The sequence below is a fragment of the Papilio polytes genome, unplaced genomic scaffold (assembly GCF_000836215.1).
Source record: "Papilio polytes unplaced genomic scaffold, Ppol_1.0 DF822289.1, whole genome shotgun sequence".
NCBI lineage: Eukaryota > Metazoa > Arthropoda > Insecta > Lepidoptera > Papilionidae > Papilio > Papilio polytes.
The window spans coordinates 194,439-214,858 of record NW_013526915.1 but is presented as its reverse complement, the minus strand read 5'-3'; the positions used below and the strand labels follow the sequence as shown (position 1 = coordinate 214,858).

The 20,420-nt window shown below is 32.3% G+C and overlaps 1 protein-coding gene across 1 annotated transcript in view; it reads left to right on the top strand.

The window, feature by feature from the left end:
• Positions 1-4,221: 4,221 nt before the first annotated feature.
• LOC106106244 (lachesin-like) overlaps positions 4,222-20,420 on the top strand; it is a 39,909-nt gene continuing 23,710 nt past the window's right edge. The window contains exons 1-3 of the mRNA XM_013286795.1: positions 4,222-4,294; positions 19,701-19,780; positions 20,301-20,420. Of these exons, the coding sequence (XP_013142249.1) occupies positions 19,717-19,780; positions 20,301-20,420 (184 nt within the window). The 5' untranslated portion in view covers positions 4,222-4,294; positions 19,701-19,716. The remainder of the gene's footprint in view (positions 4,295-19,700; positions 19,781-20,300) is intronic.

Here is a 20,420-nt window from a genome sequence, read left to right as displayed (position 1 = left end):
GACATTTGCTATTGATAATTTGACAAATGTAAACAAGAAAATAAAATTTTCATAATTCCATGCGGATGAAGCCGCACGGGAACAGCTAGTCTTACTAATATTATAAATGCGAAAGTATGGATGGATGGATGGACGGATGTTTGTTACAGATTGTAGCCTAAACGGTTGTTGTTGTTGATCTCGATGAAATTTGGCATAGATGTAGAGGATAGTCTTGAACAAATAGGCTACATATGTTTTTAACTCCAAGAGGACGAAGTCGCGGGCGCAAACTAGTTCTCAATAAAACGCACATAGTAATTTAAACAAACATAACTATAACACAAATAAAATAAAAGCATTACGTAGTTGCTATTAGAAAATTTAAACTCTATTATTATTTAATGTCGAGAATAACTTGAACATATCACGTTTTAATAAGTTTGTTGGACAAGTTACTACACTATTAATGCTATTATCAAGTACAAAGTGCTCAACAAGTAAAGTTTAATTGTAGTTTCTACTTGAATCGTCTAAACACGCACAATGATAGAGCGTGCGGCTTCTGCGCACGCCGCAAACTCATTCACTGTACTCATTATAAAGTTTCCCGGATTAAAAACATAAATATGAACTTGTTATAAATAAGCTTTCCCGTATCTAACTTAATATATTACGAATTATGTGACCTATTTTAAAAAAGTAAATGAAATTTAACAGTGGCAAAGACCGCTTTAACGTCTTCGCACGAATGTGACGGCTCGCCCGGTGTAATATCGCGACCACACAGAAGACAGGTGTGAAATGGGAGCAATTCCGCGTTTCGTCTGATGAGTGTGGTGCCGGAGGCCCAGTATTAGTACCTTTCCTTTTTAAAGTGGATTTAACGGTGATGGGGACGGTTACGGTGGTGACGCATAAGAAGGAGAAATATTATATTTAATTGCATCACCTCCTACGTTGATTAAGGGTAGGCAATGCATTTGCAATTGCGGATGTATATGCGCAGCGATCGAAGCGAAACTCTGGTGGCCGCTAGATCGTTTGCCACCTTAGATTATAAAAAATACATTTAAAAATGCACATTTTAATTAACTGCCATCTACATTTTACATATACATCAAAATATATTTATGATATTTTAACGTTTATAGAATTTGTCTCAATTTCACTATATAATATTCGATTCTGTTCCGTTCAATTATTTTCCATTATTACTCAGACAGTACATTAATTTCGATCACAGCCAGGTGGCATTCAGTGGGAAGTTCATCGCTATTCAATTGTCTTTAATTGGGACCAAAGAGCAAGTAATTATTATGCATAACTTCACAAGTGCTATTATAGTCCGTAGATTTAATGGCTCTTACAAATATCTTGTTTTAACAGCCATCGTAGGGTTAAACTTCGATTTATTTTTCGGCTGATAACCGACCGAACGATTTTTTCATTACAAAAACTGGACCCATTGGGTTTTTCTTCCTAAAGGTATATCGATCGGCCAATCGGATCAACGGGAAAAGCCTATATTTCATGTAGTAGTTACTTATATTACCTTGAAGTATGGAATAAGTACGTACTTCCAAATATTCTTTTAAAAGACTAACATTTATATAACCGTGTTGAAGACCGAACTTGTGAAAACTGTATACAGTTTTTTGTGAGATCCCTAAAGTTGGCGTTTTCATAACTCTTTCTTTATTGAAGACTTTAACAAGGTTTCCCATGACGTAACAATCCACTAGGATGGCTACTGAGCCAGCATTAGAGGCAAATGGTATACGTACAACATATGACTGAATTTTTTTTTATAAAAAAAGAAATTCATAAATTACGTAATGTAAAAGGTTACTTGATAATTTATTGATCGTAATGATATGTTTTTGGAAATCTAACCAATTTAACGGCGATGAAAATAAAAAATAAGTCAGATAGGATTTAAAAAAAATGAAATCAGAAGAAAATTTTTATTTCTTGTCTATAAAATTGTAATAAGCTATAAATATAATTGTTATTCGATGATGAAAATGTTGCTCTTAAAATTAATAAGAAAATATATATTTATAGTACTTTTAAAAAGGCAACAAAAACATCCTTAAGATTAACTTTTCATATTTCTATAACAACTTTGGTACAAAAATCTTGTATAGAAGGAGAATGATTAAAGGGTCTTGAATTAATCTAACGGAATTTTATCTCTTGATATATCTCTATTGAAAGAAAATATATTTTCATAGAAAACCCACGCAAACGTATAAAAAAATAAAATAACATTTATTATTTGATATCCGAGCTTATAATATGTGAATAATACGATGTACACATATATCTTCGGTAAAAGATTTTTTAAATCTTTTTACATACGCTTGATTTCGACTTTTAAACTGTAGAATCGAATTGATCAGTTAACACTGTGCGTGTGTATGCAAAATTAGATCTGTCAGTTGAAGTTTTAAGTGATCAATTCGACTTTTTAGTTAACACTATAAATGAGAATTAAGCGTGTGTTATAATATAAATTATAACACGGCTAAACTCACGTGATAATATTCGGTGTAGGTCAGTATAATGTCTCACGAAAGTTTTAATAAGTTAATCGTGTGTTATAACTTAGACGTAAAATCTTAGTTAAAAATTACATTGAGAATTTTTAGAACTAGAGAACTAATTCATGTTAATGCTCAAATTTATCATAACGCGGATATTTGCTTACAATAGGTAAGGACTATCTGCTTACAATCATAATGTTTTTTTTTTTAATTTAATAAACTTAATTTTTTTATTCATTAATTGCTTTTTGTTTTACAACAAGGTAATTTCACTTAATAAATATGTGAAGGGGTCCTCTATTATCCGTCGCCTTCGTAACTCGGCGTTAGGCTATTGTTCGTGAGTTTGGGCACTTCGAAACAAACTTCCACGCTCAAGTGTTTGCTCCCGGCTCTTTGGTAAATTGTTATTCATAGCTTTGTATAAACGCTGTTCGTTGCAAAGAGTGCTTCACTCATACTCTTATCTAGTGCTTAATATCAACTCCACTTGGAAAAGAAAGATTGTTGTTCGTGTGTCATTTATGTTACACTCATTCTTCCCCTTCTTGGACAATGCTTGCCAAAAATAAGTACAAGAGAATAGATGATATTAAAAATAAAAGTATGTTTTTAAACAAAACAGCATGTCAAAAAAACGCATTATGTACATACTTACGTTCTATCTTACAAAGATTTTAATCCGTGAATGGATTGGTGGATGTTTTTATATCTCCAAACTTCAACAGTCTAACGTTTCTGGATGAAATTAGACACAGGTCATAGTCTGGAAACACGTATAGGCTACTTACTAAGTACTTTTTAGCTCCGCACGGATGGTATCGAGGGAGAAACTAGTATATTCATATAAAACAAGTGTTAAGTTAATAAAAGAAATAGTTGTTTCATTAAAAACAAAAATTGAATAAAAAAAAAATTAAATCAGTATCTACGAGTTTACCTTTATTGCTAAACTTTAACTGATCTTGAAATTAAATTAAAAGAATTATTCAAAAACTATTTTATTATTAAATTCTTCGGTTACTTTAAATAGATTTGTTGACATTGTTTTAAATAGTATGTAGTAATATTTTGGAAAATGTTAATATCAAGATAAAAACTTCACGTATAATAAGGACGACAATAGTTACTGTAGTTCCTCACACGGAAATTATAAAGGACATGCGCAAAGCTACGGTCTTGAATAACCTTAAGTCTGCATCCTTATAGTCTAAATTGAACTTTAATACAGTGATTTAAGATACTTTATTTACGTAGCAGATTTATCTCTGTGTGCAACGCTATGGTAAGTTAGTAAGAAGATGCGCTACCACACGTACTTACGCGCAACATTTGCACACATCAAAGCAAATATTCACACAGAATAGCAACGACTCCAAGTTGTTTTCCGTGTGTGTATATAAAACTCTCTGTGTATATATTTTCGTTGGAGTAAGATAGGGAAAAGAGGAAAAGCGTTGGTAGTAAACGCGAGCGAAACGCCGGCCGGGCGCGCCTGACAGTTGTCAGTACTTTGTGGAACACGGCCAGAGATGCTAGTCTCGAGGGAGACTGATTTGAACGTTCGACTTTCCGATTTCCCGCGCTTATTGATAACTTAAATTTACACTGATAACGGTTAAGAAATTAATTTATCACGTGATAAATGAATAGAGTAACCTAAATTTTAAATATATAACGTGTTTGAATTATGATATTGTGTAAAAGTTATTTAAAAGACATCTTCATGAATGTGTTTTGTTCCTTGATTGTCTTCGATTGTTGAAGTAAGTTTTTGTAGTATTTTGAATATCATAATTGTATCTTGTTAACGTTTTATTTTTAAATCTTCTTTTGTTTTTCGTAAAACTTTTCCTTCATCTAATTAATACCAACTTTATAATAAATAGAGCAATACATAAATATAAGTTTTACTCCATATATATTTAGTTTACCATGCTAAATTATTTTAAATTTTATTTACTAGGTACAAATCTAAAATTTTTAACAAAGAAAAATATAACCTATAACATTTTTAAAATAAAATATAACGTATTAAAGTTAAATTAAATACGTTTAATAAATTCTCAAATACAAATTATAGTATAAAATACTTAATTTAAATTCTTCAGTATCTTGTTACTATTTAATCTGTGCAGAAGATACAAAACCACTACAATGTTTTAGTAGCATAAGTTGCTAAATACAAAGTAAAAGCTAAATAAAACAGAAGCGAGCAGCGCTTGCTACGAACAGCGATTGATTAAAACAGACCTTGTTTTTGCTTAATCTGTTGAATATAACTTTGTAAGCTCTTTTCAGGACTTTAGAAGTGATTTTGACAAAAGCAACATTGTTTTGCTAAGATAGAGTTTCGCTTTAGCTTGTTAGTGTTTTGTTTTTTCGAACTTCTATGCTCGTAACATGTTTGTTAACAATTTTACATTTTTTTCTTTTGGTCCAGCTGAATGATTTAATAATGCCACTTAAATATGACAGACGTTAGTTTTGTGTGAATAACACAAACGTATATAATTGTATATCACGTGTCATTTCATAAGATTATCTCTTTGTTATGTTACTTATGGGTTTCTAAAGTTTTCATTTATTTTATCATTACTAAGTGATTAATTAGTGTTGGGTTGACCTAAGTTTTAATGGACTAAAAATCAAGTTACGTAGTTAGGAAAGGTTTTTCGTAAAGTTATCGAGCTAAAAACACTAACGAATTCTTAAACGTACCTGGGAAACCGGCCATTAGGAAAATAAAGTAATTTTTTGGATTAGTTTTTTTTTTAATTATTAACTAACGATTTCTAAATAACATATTGAATGTTCAATACTTTTTGAATAAAATGCATGATTTACAACAAAAATTAAAAAAACGATTGGACTATAAATCATTAATGCTTTTACCGTATTTCATCAGGTTATTAGCTCTGTCGATTCTAATGCGAACTGAATAAACTAAGTAGATGAAATACTTCAAGTCTGAATGGGCAAGCACTTGTCTCCAGTCTCAATGTTTATATTCAAGCAACTGCTCAGCTGTCCGTAGTTAAATCAATACTGTCAGAGAACTGAAATTTTAATCATTCGACTGAAACTTGAGAATTATTCATAAGATGGTTGAATTTAAATATTTTAGACACAACTTAATAAGTCTGTTTTTATAGTAAAAGCGTTAACAGAAATTCGCCTAAACAGCGAAGCGACTGCTACCCATGACATTTGCATTTGTAGATGCGTATTACCTTAAATTAACGGAGGAGGGGCTTACAGAAATTGTTTACCTTACCTATGAGACATATACCTCGCCATTTTTTTTGTATTCTTAAAGCTTAGTCTTCAAAATGCGTATTTTTAAAGTAGATCATATCTTTAATTAGATTGAGACGATAAAAATTATGATACGATATGATGATACTGCTTTTAGTAATGCTTACCAATACTTGTAAATAAAATCTTTGTCGTTCAAAGTCGAGTCGTTTATTGCCACTTGAATATATTTTTGTATTTTAATAATAAATGAGAAGATATCTAAAAATGTATCTATATACGTTGGGTACCAATAAAGGCTTACAAATCGAATAATTCCGACAAAGGATTTTGATCGTTTCTATCTTATTTTCTCAGTGACTGGAAAAATGCTCATACGAATATATTGACGGCAATATTTTTTATTATCATGTAAGATCTTTGAAGTGAATACAAAGTATTACACCTATAAAAGGATTTGACAGCCAATCCGAATTTCATTTTTGTTTTCTTATGATAAAGCATTCGGTTTCAAGGTAAGAAAGTAATATTAACAGAAAAGAATTCCTGAAAGAACACTAACAAGTGAAGCCGCTGGATCTTTCTAGAGAAATAGTTTCAATCAACTGTTAGATAAAGTTCGACTTGACGAAGCGTGCAATTTAAAATTGGAAAAGAATAGTTTAGAATTGCGCAGACCGACCCCGGAGCAGACAAAGGAATTCAAAAAACTCTTATTAGATTCATTTGTTGCATTTGTAATGTTAAATCCCTATTGTCATACCACAAATATTACTAGCTTTCGCCCGCGACGCCGTCTACGTGGAATTAAAAAAAAAGTGAGTAATCTATGTGTTTTTCCAGACTATCCTCTACGACTATGGCAAATTTCATCGAGATCCGTTTAGCCGTTTATGCTGCAAACTCTAAAACATCCATACATCCATCTAAGCTTTCGAATTTATAATATTAGTAAGTTAGATAAATTCTATGATTATAATCATATCTAAAAAATGCTTTTAAATAAAAACTGGACAGTCCTTGTCTCTGTAACACAATGTTGTTTCTCAAAGAAAAATGTTCGGTTTTATAATAAGCGATACAAATTATGTAATTTGTACAGGATTATACTAAGCACACAATTCATCTCGTTGTTTTATTTTCTAAAACTTATCACAATAAAGCTTCATTAAGGAAATACTTGAGATGAATAGAAAGCTATGTTGATCACCGTTATATTTTTAGCGTGAAAAGTAAGTGCTTTATAGGTGTTTACTGTCTACAGTAATATTATTTGAAACTAATCGTTTCAATTGGTTGACGTCAGCAATTTAATCAACAGATTCAGCAAACTTTTGGTCCTATTTAATCCCTATACGAAATTTAGATCAAGCCATAGTGGTCTGCACCAACAATGCTAACGTTGAAGTTTGTAACTTTACCCCACTCTCCCCTTACCCGTTGCCTACGCCCAAGATCGCCGAATACTGTCCAACGAAAGAGTTTTATTTGGAATTTCACCGATTAGAAGAGTAATATTGAAATAAATATTTAAGAATTGGACTACTAATAATTAATTAGTGAAGCAAACATAATTTTATGGAGGTACAGTTGCGTACAAAAATCATTTAAAGGTTCAAAATTCGTCTCGATTTAGGAAGATTAGGGAAATTCAAGTTTTGTTATCGTAATTCTAAAAGTTGAGTATGAAAGTAAAAGCTATCTATCAACAAGTTAGTATGCTGAATATTCACATGAAATATGAAAGACTACATGTTATACAGATGGTATGATAGTACACAATATCTGTATGATGGATGAATACTCTGCCGAGCGTAGCACAATTGCATTTCAAATTAATACGAATGTCCGTTCGATTTTTGAACTATCATTAGATATGTGTTATAATCACCCAGTTCTTGTTTAATCTGTAATTGTGATGATTAAAAAAAATAAAGATAACCATTATTTCCATTAATAAAACTATATCTAGTTTTATTCTATAATTTCGATAGATGGCGCCTTAATTGTTTGCTTTTTATTGCAAAGTAAATAGGTGGCATATTTGTTAGTTATCTTCAAGATCGTAAATTGCGCAAACTCTATCAATTTAGACAAATTTTAGAAATGTGGTAGGCATTGTTAACATTTGTAGAATTTAATTAACCTCAATCCTAACATAATAGTTGTATAAAAGCCAAGTAAAGAGTTTATTCCACTTGAACGTTTCCAGCACTCGTGAAATTAGTTACGTTAGAGCAGTTGTGCGACATTTGGCAAAGAAAAGAGTAAACTGTCGGGGGAACCTGCACGGTGCAGAATAAATGAAACGAGACAATGCAGAGCAATACAATTGCAGTGAAAAGACGCGCGGTCCGTGTGTTCCAGTTGCGAACAAGAGAAATGGTAGCGCGTCGCAGGTGCAGCATGGAACAATACAGCGGAGTGGGCACAATGCTCCAGCGCCTAGGCGACTAGGTGCCTACGCTACTACGCTCTATTGCGCCCCTGGCTGACAGGAATGTTTTCAAATTTGACTGTGACACTCTCGCCTACACATGCCTTGTCGCGTTACCTTTTATTAAATTATTCTTGCTTTGTACCTCATTGCTGTGAAATTTTTCTGCAAATAGTGTCTAGACACTTCTAGAAGTCTTCGATGAATTCGATATATGCTCATACGTTTGTCTATTCTCAGCATTAGGGATCTGATAATTCTTGAAGCTATAGCTACGAATGTAAAAATGATTGAAAAATAAACTTTATAAAATATCGGCAGCAACAAAATTTTCATATTTAAGCTATATGTAATGGAATCTATCGAATGCCATTTTAAATGCGATACAGTTTTCTCCTGTAAGCAACAAGGCAATTAAAGTGACCAGAATTTTTTGATACCGTCAACTGGTTTTGAGCACAAAGCTATGACCATCCGGAATTCATGCGCACGGTCCACTGCCCGCTCATCAATCATTCCGATATTGCGTGACACATCAACTTGCGACACACACACAAACACACACGGCCAAGCGTCCTGTTTACTTATTGGTTGAAAATACATATACTGGACAAAGATATGCTTGGACGTGTCATCAAAGCGTACACTTTGCGACTATCATATCTTTTTCGGTAAAATTAATTTTAATGTGTATTCTTTTGCTGGACTAAATAAGTCGGCCCTAAGGTTTGTTTTTGATTATTCAACTGTTACTCATTTACCTAATTTAGGACCTGAACCACCAAATTGTAAATTGTCTGATAACAATAGAACGTGTATAATACTTGATGGAAATATCGGATTTTGTTCCCTTATCTGACAGTGACATCTATCAGCCAGTGGTGGGACAGGGCCTTAAAGTTGTAAACTTCCATATTATAGCAACTATACATATATTTGCGATTATGTTGATAATTAATGTCAAAAAATCCAATATGCCATTGAAAATCTGTACTATGTATTCGTATTCGTATTCGAATGTTATTACAAACCACACTAGATAAAGTCGTTACATTCAAATCGCACGACCAAAAGCGAGCGGTGATACACAAATACAAAACCAAAAATCCAATAACGTCAGAAGTGAGCAGTCGACGTTGTGTTTGCTTCTCGTCAGACGAATTTGCGGGCGAACACTCGACACCGGAATAGAATGAAAATCAAATACATCATAACAAACAGCCTAACGCTACTGATATACGTATTTAGATAATATAGTTTTTATTATTCTAATGGGGTTAGTATATCACAAAATTGTTTGAAAGTTACTTAGTTTTATTGCAAAAAGTACATACCGTGGCTTGTTGTTAAGGAATCTTAAAGTATTTATTTTTCTAGGTAAGATTTTCCTAAATAAAATAATGAATTGAAACACGAAGATATAAATGAGAACGTTTATGTATTACATAATTCAATTTCCGCATCCTTATTCTATTTATATTCACCTCTGTTACACTTCAATCATCGTTTTATAATTAAAGTTTGACAAAATCGATTTGCATCTTAATATTTCAAGTGTACATCGTTCTCCTTGAACATGAAGAAATATTTTTATAGTACATCTATACTAATATAATAAAGCGTAAACACACACTACTTTGTGGCGTAAGATGTCAGCAATCATAGTTTTGAATAATCCTTTTTTAATAAAAAGCCCTATTACACTTAGGATATGCTTTAGGCTATATATTTTCACGCTATTAAACTTAGGAGGTAAATAAAATCCCAATGTCGGAAAGGGACCATAAGCTACAAGCTGCCAACATCAAGGAAACAAAATTGCTATGTTTTGTCATTGTGTCATGTTATTTTCACATTTGCTATTGATAATTTGACAAATGTAAATAATATATTATTTTTATAATTTCATGCGGATGAAGCCGCAGGGGAACAGCTTGTGTTATGATAAAATAAATGTGTAAAATTTACTAGATGTCGGTACAATGTAAAACGTATTCCGGTTAGATAGATGTACCAGTGTAAAGGAACGCGAATCCTCTGCAAGATCAAGAATAAAATGGAACAGAATATTCAAATAACGCCAACCAAATACAATTCCTTGGAAGAAAAGGATTTAAACTCGTTCTCAAAGAATGTAGACAAAAAATGTTTAATATTCCACGCTCGCGGCGGAACAAAATGAGATATGCTAATGTATTTCATTTATTTGCTAAGCTTATAATTAATTAATTTTGAAAGGGAAGGTTTACAATTTACAGACATTTTAAGATATTGAATACGTTCCCGTTGAAATATCTTGGAGCGGTTTATTGCTTTGCTTTTTTAATTATAAGGTATTTGATAATTTTACACCCGTAATACAATCGATAAAATTAATCACAATTCCTTGCACTTGCAATAAAGCACAATCTAAATATAGCTTGGTCACATAATGGCACTTACAATGATCACTCTTTTATGGATTGTAAATGAAATTGGCTACGTAAGGAATGTAGGGCACCAACGTGGAATAGACCTAGAGTGGGTTCTCTAGTCACCTGAGGTCTGTTATACGAACAAATGCATTACGTTATTGTTAGTTTAAAAACACTCTTCTCTTACTAAATCTAAATAAATCGTTTAATAATTCCTACATTCATACAGTTTAGTAAAGTATTTCTCAAGCTTTTACATGTAAATATTTTTTGTTACACAAATAAAATTGTTTCACTGATAAGAGTAAAAGTCGCTTCATGTTCCATCAAATGTATTCAGTGGGAAGTGTCAGTGCGAATAAGAAAAGTGAGGGTGGCTTAAGTCACATAAACGTTCCTCGAGCACTGAAGCGATTGCGGGTGAAATCGAACAAAAAGGATGTGCGATTCTGACGTAAGTGACGCGGCGAACAAACAAGAGAAGTGGGATTGTACCTTTCCATTCCCATCGCAGTCGCTTGTCACGCCAGCATTTGTTTGAAAATATAGTTTCACGTGAGTTGTCACTTCTCTTTTATGTGTCAGATTAAACTTTTTTTGTATAAAAACATTTATAGAACAGTCTTAATTATTACTAAATGGCCAGAGATTGACACAACATGAACAAAAGAAAATAAAAAGAATGGAATAGTCCTGTTCCTTTTTCAAATGTAGCTTAAATAACGTTATTCAATGAAAAAAAAAACTTGTTTTATTGTTAAAGTTTTCTTTCATTTTTTCGCATTAATTTTTCGAGGAGTGTCATTTATCATCAACTGAAAACGAATATTCATTTTCTTGTCAACGGTATCTGTAAATATATTACTGTGCTAGCTTTTTTTGCTCAAATGAGCACATATTTCGCTTTGTTTCAAGGGAGATAAATAATGAAGCAAAGTCACTAAAATGAGGGTGACATATTATCCGTGCGTGCGGCGATGATAAAATTACAGTTTTGATTTTGTTTGCCAAATGTTATTGCTTCAATTTTCATAAACATAGATCTTTCGGCGACGAAAAAGCGAGCGTCAACCTATCAATTTATTAATTGTTTGTACATGAGGTCTAATGGTTACGTTTAGACTAAACTTATAAAGTTGGCGAAAAAATAATTAAAAAAAAAATTGTAAAAAATTAAATATATGTACTAAGTTAATTTTAATCTGATTAAAAGAAATTGCAGATGGAAAAGTTTAAAGCTGATTCGTTTTTATTTACTCTTATTTCTATACACAAACAAATTAAAAAACAACTCGTAGAAACATTTAGTTTAAGCGATAATCAAAGAAACGTAAACGTTGTAAATTTCTATAAATCGCTCTAATACACAGTAAAATTTGCTTTTAATCGGTCATAAACCGAATGACCAAACGGATTACTTAACATTCATCATGTTATGTGACGCAGTATTCGTCTGCGATACATCCGGATTAAACGATTATGGAATCGAGTAAAAACACTGAATTGTTCGCTGATAATGTTTAATCTCTGATGTAAAACGATATAACCTTGTTTGTTTTATGGTCACGAATTAATGAACTTTAAATCGATTTTATAAACGACTAGCTGGTCCCGTGCGGCTTCATCCGCATAGAATTATGAAAATTTCATTTTATTGTTTACATTTGTCAAATTATCAATAGCAAATGTCAAAATGCTTTCTTGATGTTGGCAGCAACTTATGGTCTCTTTTCCACATTAGGGTTTTTATCCAAAATATTTACCCCTTAAGTTTAATGTCGTGAAAATATATAGCATAAAGCGTGACGTAAGTGTAGGGCTTTTTATTAAAAAAAAGTATTATTCAAAAATATGCTGCAATTGCTGACTTCTTAGGCAACAAAGCACTGTGTGTTTACGCTTTATTATAATAGTATAGATATAGATAATTCATTCGTTAAAACTCAAAATAGTAGATTCCTAGTACTTTCCTAATTAGAATACATAATCTGAACTGGTTCTTCAAAACTACACTAAGCGATATCTTTAGTCTCCATTAAACGGTTCTAAAGTTGTCATTAAATATTTTTAAATAGTAGGATAGTATAATGGCGTTAATTCAGTGTGGCTATATGTAGGGTAGGTTCTTATCCACGAGCCGCATTAGCAACGGTGACAGTTCATCCATCTTGTTTGTTACTCGGTTAATTAAGTCTTCCTACTATAGCCTCGTACAGCTGGGAATTAAATTTCAATTATAGTAACACTTGTGTGTTTCAACACGTTATCGTATAAGTTTTAATGTCCAACTAATGTTATTATTTTAGAAATAAGGTTGCGAGGAAAAAGTAATTAAATAGTTAAAAATCAAATTGACTTTCCTCTTCTTGATTTTGAAATTAATCACGATCTATACACCTTGACATGTGTTGAGGGAGTGATGGAAGGATAACGTTTTGGTTTTGACTGTCACAAGAACTGGACAATCTAAAAAATATGTTGGTCAGTTTGTATGTTCAAATGTAATAGAGCATAATTGAGAAAAATGTGTCTGATGCAATATTTTCTGTAAACACAAAATTCATTTAACTGTCATCACATCCATTAAAGAATTATATTAATAAAGCGATTACGCTTAAAATATTATAAAGAGAAAATGGTTTTCCCTTTTTAAAATCGAATCACATCACACTTTATTGTAGCGTAAAATATAATTTAAAGTTGCAACCCCGAATTTCAGTACAATTTATGAGAGATTAAAAATGGCGTCACTTTTAAACAAAAAAACAACTCTAACAAAACTTTTCTGAATTTTTTAAATAAAGGTTTATCCTACATGGTAGGCTGTTGGTGACACGTGGTATTGTCATGAATAATGATAGTAGATAACAACTTGTCACTTAACAGACCTTACAGAATTGTACTGAAAGATTTTTTATTACAAAACAACGTCACCACTCTGCGTTTTACATCTATGCCAAATTTAATCGAGATAGGTTAAGTCGTCTTAGAGATACGTAGTAGTTAGTCTTGCTACGATTTCCGCTTCATGTGTAGCGTGTTTTTTGCGTGATGGCATATCACGTAGTAACAGATATCATTTTTGAAAAATCTTAAATTTCAAGACGAAGTCGCGAGCGCGAGTATTATTTAAAATTGTTTTCTTATCACTAACAAACTTTTCCTGGGCTTTGCAAATATGAAATTAATATTGCTTACACTCAGAAAAAGCAAAAAAAAACCCTCGTGAAATTCATCCATACTTTAGCAATTTTTCTTTATAGTAGCGAAACCATAACTGGATACTCAATTTAACGGTCTCGTTAACAAGCGGTTCTTGCTATAAATCGTTCAATACAGCTCGTATCGTTGAATTACCGACAACACGAAAATTTATTACTAGCTAAAGTTAATTTCCTCTCGATTATAGTTATTCAATATTTTTTTATAATTCCAAATTCAAAGATCATTCAGGAAATGAGAAAGAACATAATGATTAAAATATCATACACTATGTATCTGAAATCATAGAGTAACTGAAATTTCAATTAACTGGCATGAGGCACTGACTAAGTACATATTGTACATGTAACATTAAAGGAAAAAAAATTCAAATGGTTATTAGCAAACTATTTTACATAAGTTTTCGAAAAAAAATCTTAACATGTATTAAAAAAATATGAAAACTATATTAAAATAGTTTGTTAATTATTGACATTATCATAATATTTATTAGCAAAATTAAATACTCTACATTACATAGATGCTCTAACATTTTTAATATATTTGTAACTATATTTTAATATCTACGAAGGTGCCCTTAACTTTGAGTGAAACTGGAGGCTATTATCTTATAACTAATCTAGACAGTTTGTTTAAAGGGCTTAACATAGTAAATTAATTTTAAATTCTTAGAATTAATAACGAATCGCACTGAGAACGATCACAAAGAAGTCTTGACACGACTCAATTAAAAATATGATTTCTGAACTTAACCTTAAGCCCTTCAAAAGCGGCGCCTTGGGATGTTCTTATTTTTAACAAAATAAAAATATTCTTCATTTAACGAATACCTTATAAGTGTATTTTTTCTACGATATTATTTTCAAATGAAATATTTTTTACGCGAACAATTACGAACATCTTTTATTTGAATACAAGAAAAAATAGTATGAAACAAAACAAACATTAAAATACTTCAACTACACAAATATTACCATTTGAATATCAAAAGTTTGAAACAAAGCAAACAATTTGCGATAATTTTAACACTACATTTTTAATCCATTATAAAAAGAAGGTCCATCACCCATCACCAAGTTACTTAATAATATTTAGTGTAAGGGACCTTACAACTATGTTACCCGACTATTTTAGCCTAACTTACATCTCAAGTCAAGGTCTTGGAAAAGCTTGAGCCAGTTACTTAAAAGAGCTTTTCACCGAGTGCTCTTGGTGAGACTAGACTCCACAAAGGTGTCAAGTAAAGTAACTGTTTGAAGGTAACCATTAAGACAAATGTAACATGATAACATATCTTGCGTTAGGCATAAAAGATATCCTGAATCACTAGATGTTGAAAAAAAAATGTGTGGTAAGATAAATCAGATGGTGGTTAAGAATTTTGTTAACTCTATCGTTATAACAATTAAAATATAACCTTGTAAGTAACTGTGTCGTGATTTTTAATACCAACCTATAAACAGTATCTTAATTGTATTTCATTTCTCATGACTTTTCAACTTTTAAACAAAGTCAAACAATAACTGTGAACAGAATTTAATGCTCTACATTTTGACGAGACTTTAATGTTGTTACTGATTAGTTAGTTAGTTTAACAGTGGTAGAGCCCGCTTTAACATCTTTGCACGAATGGGCGAGCCGCCCGGTGTAATACCACGACCACACAGAAAACAGGCGTGAAGTGAAAGCAATGCTGCGTTTCGTCTGATGAGTGTGGTGCCGGAGGCCTAAATTTATCCCTTTCCCTTTCCACCCTTTTCTCGAGAGGAAAGGATGGGAAGGATAAGTGGATGTGACGGTGGAGGAGACGTATAGAAAGGGAAAATTTCCTCTTTATATGCGTCTCGTCGTCTCGTGTCTTCCGTCAATGAAGGGTAGGCAACGCATCTGCAATTGCGGATGTTTATGGGCAGCGGTCGCTGTCCATTTCGGTGGATTTAGGTGGCCGCTTGTTCGTTTGCCACCTTGTATTATATAAAAAAAAAAAGTTAATTGTTTTAAGTCCTGTATGCACCGTTTCTTGTTCTCTCTTCGTTTTTGTATATGTTAGATTTTTTTTTACTTTATTTATGTAGATATATTTTAGATTACTTAATTTATTTCGATCTATCGAAGTGATGTGTAAACCGCAAATTACGGTCTAAGATTGGAAAATTTATATTGATCCAAATATCGGTTTGGCCATTAATATAGATAGGGATGCAATTAGTTCGGAAGAGGTCCAACCACATAGTGTGCTTATTTATAGCACCACGAAGACTGATTTCTAACCGGCCAGTTAAAACAGGATACCAATAGGTAAGGAAATTCACAGAAGTTTTGCAGTACAAGTTTTACAGAGCAAGTTAACACACGGATATTAGGGTTTTTTATTCATAGGATTTAGTTTTAATTGTATTAATACAATTTAATTGAAAATTGAATCGTGGAAAATATTACTAGCTTTTGCCCGCGACTCCGTCGCGTGAAATTTAAAAATAATAAAAATGAAATGAAAAAATGTAGCCTTTATTACTCACAGATAAATTACCTTTGTAACAGTGAAAGAATTTTTAAAATTGACCCAGTAGTTTTTGAGTTATTTCAATACATACAAAAATACAAAAATACAAATCTTCCCTCTTTATAATATCTGTATAGGTCATTTGCATATTCGTGTAAGGGTGCGTCCTAACCGATGTTACGTGGTGTAATTTTACACTGCGAGGATGCATGTTTTATATGTTCTGCGAACTTAATAGTTCGTCGTGAAGCATATTCCATTGCAGCACGTATCGGTCAGGCTTTAAGATTTAAATTTTAAAACAATCTCAGCATTGCGTTCAACCGAATTGCAAACCACATCTAAGGTTTCACATTCTCTTATATCAAATTGAAATTAGAGCTTATAAACGCTATCTACATGTGGGATTATTTAATTAAATTAAGGCATTTTCATCATAGAATATGTTGTCTGTCTGTAAAATTGTGCCTGCAATTACTCAAGTATTGTGGATCTATTCACGCATATTGTTTTTAATGCTGGTTAATTGCTCTCTCTCCTATAAAGAATTTCGTAATATAACTTCTATAAAAACAAACAAAAGATTTCGCAGCCGTCATCAGAACAATCAGAGGATAGTACACGTGAATTCCGAGAATTCATTAATACTTGCCGACTTGAAAGTGATGTATGACTAGACGGCGGAATCGTAATAAGTCGGACATACCCTTAAAAAATAACAAGTTTTATCACTTCTATAAATATAGATTTTCAGTTCTTATATACCTGTTTAGAACATTGTTATTCTTGGTTTTGAGTACGAGAATGAAACAAACAATATCAAAGAGCTACCAAGGTTAACAGTTGTGCAGATCCACTCTTTCGTCCTATTTTACAGGAAAAAAAAAGTTGTACTTAGTGTGTAATAACGGTATTCTTAAATGGGCCAGTCGCCTGTAACAACTGACAGTAAAACAGGATGCAGTGAAGTGACAGTAATCATACTAATATTATAACTGCGAAAGTTTAGATGGATGGATGTTTGTTAGAGTGTAGCCTAAACGGCTGAATGGATTTCTATGAAATTTGGTATAGATGTAGAGGATATCCTGGAAGAACACATACGGTACTTAATTTTTTTTAAATCCACGCGGACGGAGTCACGGGCGAAAGCTAGTATATAAAATACTTGCTGTAATGCGAGAGAACCCGATGACAAATGCCAGTCGACAATATTCGCCATCTCTACCAATAAATACTTTATTAACTATGATAACAGAGCGTAAAATAATTTAACGCAAAATTGATACAAATAGTTAGAGTTAAATTAACATTCTGTATAAATATATCTGTTTGAACATAAACAAATTGAATAAGGACACACGAAACAACGGCTTTGCAGAAAATTACAGTCATGATGAAATATTTTTGAAGAACAAAAATAGTCTCGACCCCACAGCGAATTCTGATAAAGGCTATAATTTTTGTTTCAGTACTTTTTATGTCGGCTTCGGAGCGGGTTTGAAATTTTATTTCAAAGGCCTATTGTTTTATGTTTATCCGAACTTATAATAACAAGGGGAAAGCTTGTGACTAGCGTTCGATTGCAAAGTACTTATACCTTGTATCAATTATTTATTTACTTCTGTTTTCAATTAACAGATTTTTTAATGAATTACACACATGAAATTTAATGAACTTATAATACGACTAAGTGCGATGTGTATTTTTTATTACAACAGACTAGCTTTCGCCCGCGATTCCGTCTGCGTGGAATTAAAAAATAACAGTAACTTATCTGTTCTTCAAGACTATCCTATACATCTATGCCAAATTTCATCGAAATCCGTTCAGCAGTTTAGGCTACAAACTCTAACAAACATCCATCCATCTAATCTTTCGCATTTATAATATTAGTAAGATTTAAACGATTTAATCTACGTTAATTTTTAAGCCGTAATAGATTTTAGGAATTTAATGTGTTTTATATCAAAATAGCAATAAGTAGGTCGGTTTGGATCTATTTAAAGTAGTTTGTATGGTGGCCGTGCTCGTTGGAGTTCTGACGCGGTGTCAGGCCTCGGTAATTGAATCTTGCGGGTCCCGTGACCGTCGAGTCGTTTTTGTTCGACAATTGCTTGCCTAGTCGAAAATTGCTCGCTTCGCCTTCAAGAAATGAATATAGTTATTGACAAATTTTCCTTGTCATTTGAATATAGAGGGGATATTCCCAGCGGCGGGAATGGTCAACCTTTTCTTGATTTGAATCCGCAACTGTTAGTATTTTCTTTGCATTATTTGCTGATGTATAAAAATAAGTTACATTTAAATTTCGATTATCTTTATGTTATTTTGTTTAAACATTTTAACAAAATATAGTGCTTTAGATTATTTCCATTACTTTGATGGTTAATGATAAAATAGTTTATGGAAATTGGTTATTATGTTTAACTAGCGTACGCCCACGACTCCGTTCACGTGGGATTTGAAAAAAGTAAGTAGCCCATGTGTTCTTGCAGACTATCCTCTACATCTATACCAAATTTCATGGAGATCCGTTCAGCCGTCTAGGCTACAAAATCTAACAAACATCCATCCATCTAAACTTTTGCTTTTATAATATTGGTTGAATCTACTTCTAGATAGACATATAGATAAAGCTTTTATTCGCTGACATATATTATAATATTTGCAACTTATTTAATTTATCTTACTAATATTATAAATGCGAAAGTTTAGATGGATGGATGGATGGATGGATGGATGTTTGGATGTTTGTTAGCGTTTGTAGCCTTAACGGCTGAACGGATCTCCATGAAATTTGGCACAGGTTTAGAGCATAGTCTGGAAGAACACATAGGCTACTTTTTACCTCGGGAATAGTCACGGTTTCCGTGGGATTCATAAATGTAGTTTTTTAATGTTTACTCGATCATTCTGCAACGGTTTAACGTATCTTATTGAAATTTGGCACAGATATAAAACAAAGTCTAGAGTACACATAAAATAAGGTTCATCCCCGAGAAATGTCCAGTTCCCGAGGGATACGTAGCTTTTTGTTATTTATATAGTACGTAAGTTTTCTAATACCACGCAGACAAAGTCACGGGCAACAGCTCGTAACAACAGAAATAATAAAAGTAACAATTAACAATATAGTATGTATGTACTTTTATTTTCTAGCATCAGGTTGCGTGTTAGGTTGTGGTACGACATAGGCCTCCCCTAATTTCTTCCATCTCCTCTAACTTCTACTTTATACTAATTATTTCAATTATTAACATGTATAAAATACATGTAATCTTACTTGGAAAAAACGTAATATGTCATGTCTAATATTGGGCGTTGTCTTGTTTCAGATTCAGCTGTGAACACATGTTTGCACCGTCGACAAAGGCGGCCTGGTGGCTGGCGACATTTTTAACTGTTTTTGTCACAGGTAACTGTTTTTTTTTATTTTACATCCGACGTTTGCCACGACTCTACACGCAGTTGAAAACTGCAGTTTAATATTTTATTTGTATGCTCTTGGTTTGCATTATGTTAAATTATTCAGTTTTAAATTTAACAAAGATTATGGAATTAGATAAGCAATTAAGGAGAAGTTTGTTATAATGTATAAAATATCATTATGTACCTTTAAAATGTATTAGTTAGTACCATCTATTTTCAACGGCCACGGAAGATCAGCACTAGTGCTGAGTGGCTTTAAATAAATAAATAAATAAATAAGTATATAATACAGATCAACACTTGTATTAAAATAAGTTAGTCTTATTTGATTTAATAATGTCAGGTTTCTAAAAAGTCAGTCAAAAATCTCTAGGAATCATTGATTCACATAAATATATTGCTATTTGTAAAGTTCGTTTAATAATTCAGAAACTGGACTTAAAATATCGCTACAAGTTATACCCAGTACTACACGTTTAATCTAGTGTTCAAATATACTTTGTAAGGTGAGATGCCAATCCAAGCCGAGGTGGAACCGGAATTCTTACAAGAGCTGGAGAACCATACGGTGACGCAAGGCCGCGACGTGCACTTCACCTGCGTCGTCAATCATCTCTCTAACTATA